Here is an 11,242-nt window from a genome sequence, read left to right on the forward strand (position 1 = left end):
TTCCATTCTGGGGTGCTCGTGTGTAAAGCAGGGTGTCAGTCCCTTCCTGTGCAGGATATTCTGTGATTCTTTGATTCTTAACAGTAACACTATCATGAAGTCGTTCTTTTCACCTTGCATTAGTTCCTGGTTTGTGGAAGCTTCTTCAAGCTACCTAATACTTATGACACGATGAATCAGTTCGCCTCTGCTGGTGTCCTGGTTTCAGCTGGACAGAGCTGATTTTCTTCCCAGTGTCTGGTATGATGCTGTTTTGGCTTTAGGAGAAAAACATGTTGGTAGCACAGCAGTATGTCACCTGTTGCTGAGCAGCACCTCGGACTGTCCTGCCAGCAAGGGGCTGCTGCTGACACAAAGAGCTAGAATGGGACAGAACCAGAACCACTGACCTAAAATGGCCAGAGCGACATTCCATAACGTATGAAATCATGTGGAAAAAAACCAAACAGCAGAACTGAGAAGAGAGGCCTGGGGGGACAGCTGCTGTGTGGGGACTGGCTGCACATCTTGCTTTCATTTATAAAACAGATTTGTTACCGGGGATGGTTGCATGCATTTAAAAATCAAAGAACAAGCGGAAAGCTATGCAAGAAGTTTAATAGCCAATACTAAATACTTTTTATTGTGATTACATGACTGGCATAAACCAACCTCTGGCAGTGTTCAAGAGCACAATATAATATAATTGAAATTAAGCTAACGAATCAAGCAAAATAGGAGAGAGAATGAGTCCCAAAACCGAGAGGCCTACTGTAAAACTCTAGGCAAAACGGCTGAAGGCTCCCACACACTCCCCTGAACGACAGAACTCAAAAAACGTCAGTCCAGCCTGGGAGTCAGATAATACAGTGTCCAGGTCCCGTGACTTATCTCTGACCGTGATGTTCTCTGGGAGATGTAGTCTTCTTCTGTAAGTTGTATATTCAGTAAAATTATTTGTGCTTTATATGATGTTATGATGTGGAATACCGATAGCAAAATTACAAAATTATTAAACCATGACACTCACATACTGTAATTTATGGCCTCTTTTCCCATACAAAAGAAACAAGTTTCTGCCTATTGGTACTTCTGCAAAGCCAAATGAATTCACCGGCATAAATTAAGCCTAATTCAAGATGCTAGAATTTTTTTGTGTTTAATCTAGACCATAAGAGCCAACCTTTCAACAGTAGTGAGCTGGGATTCTTAGCAGGGCTCAGGAGTTTAACTGTCCAGTAGACTGGAAGCAGAAAAAGGAACTACTACAACATGGTGTGTCATTCAGTCCTTCTTATCATAAATACTTGCAGATTTAAGCACAAGACTTCATCCTGTTTATAGTCCAGTGTCAACTGTTTTCATGCTTCTCTGTCACAGTTCCTATGAATACTTCTTTGATGATCTCTTTATTCAGGTTCCTACCTGCAAAGAGAAAAAAGATTAGCTAACTGTATTGTAGAGCGTATTACAAAAATCCATTCCTGCAAGCAGAAGCCTGTAAGGTTTCTCACCAGAGAAGATACTTACTCTACCAATGAGTTAAAATAGTACTTTATCAAAACTAAGCTGCAGGAAACCACACTAATTTTATTTACAAAAACAGATTTCAAGAAATACGCAACTCAGCATTATAAGATTTTCAGAAACGAACCTGACTTTGTATGCTTTAATGACTTCATCATCTTCACAGTTATTGATTATGTGATCAAATACTCAAAGCATTCCCACGAACGTATTAGCAATTATTTGTTTTTAAAATAATCCCCAGTATGCTTACATAATTTCTGAATACCTGTATTTTATTTTATTCAACTACAAAGGACAGCACAGCTGCTCTCAGCTGCTTAAAGAAAGTGCAGGGGGTTTTCATGGACAGAGCATGGACTGAAGGTTACTCAGAACATCATAACTGCAGTTACTCTGACTAGTACGGGGTGGCTGCTTCTCACTGGACAGGTTAACTTGACTGCTGCTGAAAGAAAAAGCTCCTTAAAGTTACAGAAAAAGGCACAAAGTTACTCATACCAATTAAAACGAGTCTATTGGTTCTTTTTTCATCTTCTTTCCATTCTATTGCAGTCTCTTCCAGATCATACAGCTCATGGACACCTTGGACTATCTCTTGATGAGATTTGCCTTGAATAGATACGAGTCCCTTACCAGAAAAATAACTGTTAGAGTATATAAACAAACCTTTAAAAACAAAATACTTATGGAGAAAAAAAAACAAAACAACTTTACAAGTACACAGAGCAGGGAAAAACCTCTGACAAATATGCAGAGGTTGATCAAAATAACAATGCAACAGAGTCATCTCTTGTAACAACCATTCTTACAATTAAGAATTATACTTTGCTATACTCTGCCTTCAGCTTCTCATTTGGACGGTTACCTGGAATATTTGTGCAAATTTCAATGTCATCTCCTACCATGCCACTTTGATTGTATGTATGATATATGTCTCTATGAAAGCCTCATCACCTGTCCAAGGTGATGTAAAATAGGCAAAAATGCTGAGTCTGTTCCCACTGAGTTCTCATGCTTAACACTTACACTGTCTTGAAACAGAATCTCTCAATAGCAGAGAAAGAACAAATATCTGTGTGGTGAAATGACTAGCAATGGAATTAACAATGGAATACTTTCAAAACTAAGTCCATTAACTCACATGCCAAACGTTGCACTAAAAGAGTTTTCATCACTTGAAAACTGTCTAAAATAGAATGTAAATATTACTTGGATCCCAAAGCTCAGTACAACAGAAGCATACTTCTAATCAGCAGTACAGCTAATGAGTACAACAGACAGCTTGAAGTGCATCAGCACTGCCGGCTTTATGCTGCTGTTGTTCTACTTGTCAAGAAATAAACCTTTCTTCCAGTGAAGTAGAAATAATTACCTTGCTGCCTGTGACACACATATGTTCTCAGGAAACAAATCACAGCACATTTGATTGTTTTCCTTAGACCTTGTCTAATCATACAATCGACTTTTTTATCATTTACTTAGCTTTGTGGTTTAAGGAAAATGAAAGTATATCCTCAAGCATCACCAACGTTCACCTCAGAACTATGCAATGAATCGTACACGGGATGAATACACTTATGTGTAAATCACATCTTTAAAACTGCAGTCTGATGTAATCAAAAAATTTTAGGTGGACCATCACTAGCATTGTGCTGCATTGTTACACTCAATTAACTTCTGTTTATTATGCCAATAACTGTAATCATGGACAGAAACCTGTAACTACATCCCTAACTAAGGAGCCATCTAGGTGAAATGGATGAGACCTTTCAGAGCAAAGGAGGGGAAAACAACATCACCTCCTTTCACTTATGTCCTGATCATTAATCCTGTCCCACTCATGTTTGGGACTGCAAGTCTCCCCTTTCACTACACAGCAAGTAGTACTGTGGTTTGCTTCTCTGTCAGCTACCTTGAGTGGTCTCATTGGCCAGCAGGTATTTAAGTGTCTCTACATGGATCAATGACAAACTGATGTTCTCTCTTTTGTCTGCTCTTTGACCTGTATGTGGCTGACAATACACTGCAGTTTCTTTCCATTTAAAAAGAGGGAAAGCACAAAACAAAGAGGTTGGAAGTTTCAGGCAAACCTTCAGTCTTATGACATCCATGGTACATCCAGTCCTATCTTTCACATTCTTTTCCCACAGAAGATTCTACAAAGAGGAAAAATGTTTTCACAAACAGAACAGCGTAAGATGATTTTCTACAAAAGGACACAATGATTTCGCACTTGACTGCGATGTATTAATATTTACCTGTATAAAGAGATTAAGGTTTTCTTCCTTAATATTTCCTAGGACTTCAAGTGTTACTGTCACTATGTCCTGTAAATGGAAAGACACACAAGACAGACAAGATAGATGCTTAAAAGCAGCATTTAGCACACAACTGCTTATACTCTAAAGGAGTGACAGGCCAGACCCTTTCCCCTTCAATTATTTATTAAAAATCAAAACCACAAAACAGACAAAATACTGTATTTTCTCTCTAAATAAAACACAATCACCAAGATAAAAATGCAATTTAAACTGTAATATGCAAGGATTGTTTTATTGCACAGAGCAAGAGAGAAGATTCTACCCTGACATAAATGAAAGCTGGGTTACATATCTGGAAAAACAAAGCATTTCACATTCCTAACCTTCTAGCACACGTGCGATTATAGGATTTATATCAAATTTATAGGAAAACCTAATTCACTGTTACAGGTTGATCTGTTGATTTTCTGTGTAAAAACAAAGGGAAGCACTCACAGAATGTGTCTCTCTAACACCTTAATTAATGCAAAGTTGTGAACAGCAACTCCCCAATATCTACAAACACTGACATCATTTCGACCTACGGGATAAATATCAGGTGTAAGTATAGGGCTCAATTCTCAAATCTCAATTGCTCAATAAGGGCAAATATTGAAAAGAATAGTATTACTTGTCTGTTGTAGTAATGCTCTCCATGTACAAGAACACTGTTTCCAACAACAGAACTCTTAAACCATATTTGAAAGCAGAACTCAGTATATACATTTACTATCTATCTGTATCAAAGTACATGGCATTCAGTGTAATATTCCAGAGATCTTAAACATACTATTCTCTACCTGAAACCTTCTGAAAAAATAAGATGATTAGTATGCCATGGTTGCAGTTATCCTGAACTATCTTCTAACAGCGAGACTGAAGCAGTGCTTGTTGTAATTACCTTGTCGAGATGTGCATCTGTTGTCTTCATACTCTCGAATTTTTTCTGCAAGCTGTAAACAAGCAGATGTTGCATTTGCACTGGATGGATGCAGTGTCATTATCTCAAACAAGATCTACACAAACTCTTCAGTACTGCAGACCAAAACTAAAGTGCTGTTATCAAAGTAATTTTCAACTGTTAATTCAGCTTTAATCTCAGAATAGTTATGTTTAATTATGTTTGTTTGATCTTTCAAATGATCTGTGATAGGAAGTCTGCCACAGCTTAACTGCTGGAATTCCACTGTCAATTATCTAATTTGACTATAGTAATGTACAGAACAATTACGGATTTCCTTTCTAGATTAGGAAAAAAATTCTGACCTATGAGTGATAAAGCAAGGAGTGACCTATTGGATGGTCATTTCTGGTTGGATTCAAGCTGTCCTTGGGCCAAGAGAGTCTGTTATGGTTAGAAACGCTTTGTTCTAACTCAGCTGTCAGTGTCTTACAAGAAAGACTTAGGAGACCCATTTTCACAACAAGGCTAGTAGTACGACCTACTATTTAACCATCATAGAGTAAGTCGCCATGGACTTCTATCTACATTTTACACTCTTACATCTTTATAAAACAAAAAAGTAACCTTCCTGGAGGTTTACTCTTCTCTGTCTTGCCTCTCTACCTCGTCTCTCTCTCCTTCTCCTCCTCATATATATACGATTTCGGCCCCAACAAATCATCCCACAGATGTCAGAAGTTACTTTTTTGTTTTATAAAGATGTAAGAGTGTAAAATGTAGATAGAAGTCCATGGCGACTTACTCTATGATGGTTAAAAGTTAGTAGGTCGTACTACTAGCCTTGTTGTGAAAATGGGTCTCCTAAGTCTTTCTTGTAAGACACTGACAGCTGAGTTAGAACAAAGCGTGTTCTAACCATAAAAGACTCTCTTTGGCCCAAGGACAGCTTTAATTTCCAACCAGAAATTGACCACTCCAATAGGTTCACTCCTTGCTTTATCACTCATACGTTGCAGATTTTTTTCACTAATCTAGAAAGGAAATCCGTAATGTGTTCTGTACATTACGTATAGTCAAATTAGATAATTTGACAGTGGAATTCCAGCAGTTAAGATTGTGGGCAGACTTCTATCACAGTTCATTGAAAGATCAACAAAACATAATTAAACTAACTATTCTGAGATTAAAGCTTGAATTACAGTTGAAAAATTACTTTGATAACAGCACTTGTTAGTTTTTGGTCTGCCAGTACTGAAAGAGTTTGTGTAGTCTTGTGTTGAGATATGACACTGCATCCATCCAGTGCAAATGCAAACAGGGCTCTTGTTTACAGCTTTGCAGGAAAAAAATTCGAGAGTATTGAAGACAACAGTATGCACATCTCGACAAGCGTAATTACCAACAAAGCACTGCTTCAAGTCTCTGCTGTTTAGAAGATAGTTCAGGCATAACGCAAATGGCAGTTCTAATCATCTTATTTTTCAGAAGGTTTCAGTAGAGATTAGTATGTTTAGATCTAATGGGGAAAGTTACACTGAATGCCATGTACTTGATACAGGATAGATAGTAAATGTATAACTGAGTTCTTGCTTTCAAAATTATGGCTTAAGAGTTCTGTTGTTGGAACAGTGTTCTTGTACATGGTAGAGCCATTACTAAACAGACAAGTTAAATTTACTATTCTTGTTCAATTATTTGCCTTTATTGAGCAATTGAGATTTGAGAATTGAAGCCCTATACTTACCACCTGATATTTAATCCCGTAGGTCGGAAAATGATGTCAGTGTTTGTAGTACTGGGAGTTGCTGTTCCACAACTTGCATTAATTAGTGTTAGAGAGAACACATTCGGTGAGTGCTTCCCTTTGTTTTTTTTTTTACACAGAAAATCAACGATCAACCGTGTAACAGTGAATTAGGTTTTCCTCATAAATTTGATATAAATTCCTATAATCGCACGTGTGCTAGAAGGTTTAGGAATGTTGAAATTGCTTTGTTTTTCCAGATATGCTAAACCAGCTTTCATTGATGTCAGGTAGAATCTTCTCTCTTGCTCTGTGCAATAAAACAATCCTTTGGCATATTACAGTTTAAATTGCATTTTTATCTTGGTGATTGTGTTTATTTAGAGAGAAAATACAGTATTTGTCTGTTTTTTTTGTGTTTTGATTTTTAATAAATAATTGAAGGGGAAAGGGGTCTGCCTGTCAACTCTTTAGAGATAAGCAGTTGGTGCTAAATGCTGCGTTTTAAGCATCTATTCTTGTCTGTCTTGTGTTGTCTTTCCATTTAACAGGACATAGTGACAGTAACACTTGAAGTCCTCAGGAAATATTAAGGAGAAAACCTTAATCTTTCTTTATTAACAGGTAAATATGAATACATCGCAGTCAAGTGCGAAAATCATTGTGTCTTCTTGTAGAAAATCATCTTACGCTGTTCTGTTTGTGAAAACATTTTTCCTCTTTGTGTAGAATCTTCTGTGCGGAAAAGAAATGTTGAAAAGATAGGACTGGATGTGTTACCATGGATGTTCATAAGATGAAGTTTGCCTGAAATTTCCAACCTCTTTGTTTTGTGCTTTCCCTCTTTTTAAATGGAAAGAAACTTTGCAGTGTATTGTCAGCCACATACAGGTCAAAGAGCAGACAAAAAGATGAGAACATCAGTTTGTCATTGATCCATGGTAGAGGACACTTAAAATCCTGCTGGCCAATGAGGACCACTCAGGTAGCTGACAGAGAAGCAAACCACAGTACCTGGCTGTGGTAGTGAAAGGGAGACTTGACAGTCCCAAACATGTGTGGGACAGGATTAATGATCAGGACATAAGTGAAAGGAGGTGATGTTGTTTTCCCCTCCTTTGCTCTGAAAGGTCTCATCCATTTCACCTAGATGGCTCCTAGTAGGGATGTAGTTTACAGGTTTCTGTCCATGATTACAGTTTTGATAATAAACAGGAAGCTTAATTGAGTGTAACAATGCAGCACAATGCTTAGTGAGGTCCACCTAAAATTTTTTGATTACATCAGACTGCAGTTTTAAAGATGTGATTTACACATAAGTGTATTCATCCCCGTGTACGATTCATTGCATAGTTCTGAGGTGAACGTTGAGTGAGGCTTGGTAGGATTATACTTTTCATTTTCCTGTAAACCACCAAAAGCTAAGTAAATAAGGAAAAAAGTCGATTGGTATGATTAGACAAGGTCTAAGGAAAACAATTCAAAGTGCTGTGATTTGTTTCCTGAGACATATGTGTGTCACAGGCAGCAAGGTAAAATTATTTCTACCTTCACTGGAAGAAAGGTTTTATTTCATTGACAAGTAGAACAACAGCAGCATTAAAGCCAGAGTGCTTGATGCCACTTCAGCTGTCTGTTGACTTCATCTAGCTGTACTGCTGTATTAGAAGTATGCTTCTGTTGTTTACTGAGCTTTGGATCCAAGTAATATTTACATTCTATTTTAGACAGTTTTTCAAGGTTTGATGAAAACTCTCTTTAGTGCAACGTTTGGCATGTGAAGTAATGGACTTAGTTTGAAAGTATTCCATTGTTTAATTCCATTGCTGTCATTTTCACCACACAAAATATTTGTTTCTTTCTCTGCTATTCAGTAGATTCTGATTTGAGACAGTGTAAGTGTTAAGCATGAGAACTCAGTGGGAAAACAGACTCAGCATTTTTGCCTATTTTACATCACCTTGGACAGGCTGATGAGGCTTTCATAGAGACATATATCATACATACAATCAAAGTGCTATGGTAGGAGATGACATTTAAATTTGCACAAATATCCAGGTAACCGTCCAAATGAGAAGCTGAAGCAGGAAGCTATAGCCAAAGATAATTATTAATTGTAAGAATGGGTTGTTACAGAGATGACTCTGCTTGCATTTTATTTTTGATCAACCCTCTGCATATTTGTCAGAGGTTTTTCCCTGCTCTGTGTACTTGTAAAGTTGTTTTTGTTTTTCTTTTTTTCTCCGTAAGTATTTTGTTTTTAAAGGTTTGTTTATATACTCTAACAGTTATTTTTCTGGTAAGGGACTGGTATCTATCAAGGGCAAATCTCATCGAGTGCTAGTCCAATGATGTCCTGAGCTGTATTGATCTGGAAGCAGACTGCAATAGAATGGTAAGAAGAAACTGAAAAAAGAACCAATAGACTCGTTTTAATTTTGGTATGAGTAACTTTGTTGCCTTTTTCTGTAACTTTAAGGAGCTTTTTCTTCAGCAGCAGTCAAGTTAACCTGTCCAGTGAGAAGCAGCCACCCCGTACTAGTCAGAGTAACTGCAGTATGATGTTCTGGAGTAACCTCCAGTCCATGCTCTGTCCTATGAAAAACCCCCTGCACTTTCTTTAAGCAGCTGAGAGCAGCGTGCTGTCCTTTTGTAGATGAATAAAATAAAATACCAGGTATTCAGAAATTATGTAGCAATACGGGGATTATTTTAAAAACAAATAATTGCTAATACGTTGTGGAATTGCTTTGAGTATTGATCACATAATCAATAACTGTGAAGATTTGATGATGTCATTAAAAGCATACAAAGTCAGGGTTCGTTTCTGAAAATCTTATAATGCTGAGTTGCGTATTTCTTGAAATTCTTGTTTTTGTAAAAAAATTAGTGTGGTTCCTGCAGCTTAGTTTGAATAAAGTACCTATTTTAACTCATTGGCTAGAGAAAGTATCTTCTCTGGTTGAGGAACCTTACAGGCTTCTGCTTGCAGGAATGGATTTTTGTAAATACGCTCTAAAATACAGTTAGCTAATCTTTTTTCTCTTTGCAGGTAGGAACCTGAATAAAGAGATCATCAAAGAAGTATTCATAGGAACTGTGACAGAGAAGCCATGAAAACAGTTTGACACTGGACTATAACAGGATGAAGTCTTGCTGGCTTAAATCTGCCAAGTATTTATGATAAGAAGGACTGAATGACACACCATGTTGTAGATAGTTCCTTTTTCTGCTTCACAGTCTACTGGACAGTTAAACTCCTGAGCCCTGCTAAGAATCCCAGCTACCATACTTGTTGAAAGGTTGGCTTCTTATGGTCTAGATTAAAAAACAAAAAGATTCTAGCATCTTGAAATTAGGCTTAATTTATGCCGGTGAATTCATTTGGCTTTGCAGAAGTACCATTAGGCAGAAACTTGTTTCTTTTGTATGGGAAAGGAGGCCATAAATTACAGTATGTGAGTGTTCATGTTTAATGAATTTGTTGTAATTTTGCTATCGGTTTCCACATCATTAACATCATTATAAAGCACAAATAATTTGACTGAATATACAACTTACAGAAGAAGAACTACAACTCCAGAGAACATCACGCGTTCAGAGATAAGTCACGGGACTGGACCGTATTATTCTGACTCCAGGTGGACTGACGTTTTTTGAGTTCTGTCGTTCAGGTAGTGTGTCTGGGAGCCTCAGCCGTTTTTGCCTAGGAGTTTTTACAGTTAGGCCTCTCGGGTTTTGGGACTCATTCTTCCTCTCCATATTTTTGCTTGATTCGTTAGCTTAAATTTCATTATATTATATTGTGTCTCTTGAACTACGCCAGAGGTTGTTACAAAATAGGAGAGAGAATGAGTCCCAAAACCGAGAGGCCTACTGTAAAACTCTAGGCAAAACGGCTGAAGGCTCCCACACACTCCCCTGAATGACAGAACTCAAAAGACATCAGTCCAGCCTGGGAGTCAGATAATACCGTGTCCAGGTCCCTTGTCTTATCTCTGACCATGCTGTTGTCTGGGATATGTAGTCTTCTTCTGTAAGTTGCACGTTCAGTAAAATTATTCATGCTTTATATGATGTTATGATGTGGAATACTGATGGCAAAATTACAAAACTATTAAACTATGACATTCCACCCATTATTCAACATCATTACATTATGCTTAATACACACACACACACTCAAATGTATAGTTGTGAGTAATCAGCAACCTTATTTTCTTAACAGTTTATATCTAGTCCACGCAAATCCCTAAGCTGAGAACAAAACTTCATAACCTAACTCACTATTATTTATTAATTTTGAGAAAAATGGCAAAACTGCCAGAAAAAGGAAAACATGACAGCAGTGGAGGGGAAAGGCAGCGCTATTAGGGCGTCCCCCACATCAAGGTGCACTCATCCTTTCCCAGCTGCCACAGCAGATTCCTTTTGAATTATACTTCTTTCCATGTGTGCTCTACACATGCATGGCCAGTGCACGATATAGAGCCCAGATGGAAAACCTGCTTACAGAAAGCCTAGTTAAGGTATACAGAAAAAGTGTTTCCTTAACATTAATCCACTCTATCTTAAGTCCTGTACCTAATTGGACATTCATCAAATATCTCTGAGGCTCTACTTATATATATAAGAAATTATTGGCTGCACTCCCCCAACATCAAATTCCCTTGTGGTACACATTGGACGTTCCCATTTTTGTCCATCACCCACCACACACACCCAGGTCCCTGGAGAGGTTTGCCCTTTCCAGACGCTGTAAGGACCCAAACTGCTTTTCCCAAC

General features: G+C 37.7%; 1 protein-coding gene across 1 annotated transcript in view; it reads right to left on the minus strand.

Moving 5' to 3' along the window:
- Nucleotides 1-1,112: 1,112 nt before the first annotated feature.
- LOC107306079 (COBW domain-containing protein 1-like) overlaps nucleotides 1,113-11,242 on the minus strand; it is a 23,400-nt gene continuing 13,270 nt past the window's right edge. The window contains exons 8-14 of the mRNA XM_015848892.2: nucleotides 8,082-8,107; nucleotides 7,579-7,611; nucleotides 4,711-4,765; nucleotides 3,768-3,836; nucleotides 3,600-3,665; nucleotides 2,008-2,137; nucleotides 1,113-1,404 (exon numbers count right to left, since the gene is read on the minus strand). Of these exons, the coding sequence (XP_015704378.2) occupies nucleotides 1,331-1,404; nucleotides 2,008-2,137; nucleotides 3,600-3,665; nucleotides 3,768-3,836; nucleotides 4,711-4,765; nucleotides 7,579-7,611; nucleotides 8,082-8,107 (453 nt within the window). The 3' untranslated portion in view covers nucleotides 1,113-1,330. The remainder of the gene's footprint in view (nucleotides 1,405-2,007; nucleotides 2,138-3,599; nucleotides 3,666-3,767; nucleotides 3,837-4,710; nucleotides 4,766-7,578; nucleotides 7,612-8,081; nucleotides 8,108-11,242) is intronic.

The sequence above is a fragment of the Coturnix japonica genome, chromosome Z (genome assembly GCF_001577835.2).
Source record: "Coturnix japonica isolate 7356 chromosome Z, Coturnix japonica 2.1, whole genome shotgun sequence".
In the NCBI taxonomy this organism is placed as follows: domain Eukaryota; kingdom Metazoa; phylum Chordata; class Aves; order Galliformes; family Phasianidae; genus Coturnix; species Coturnix japonica.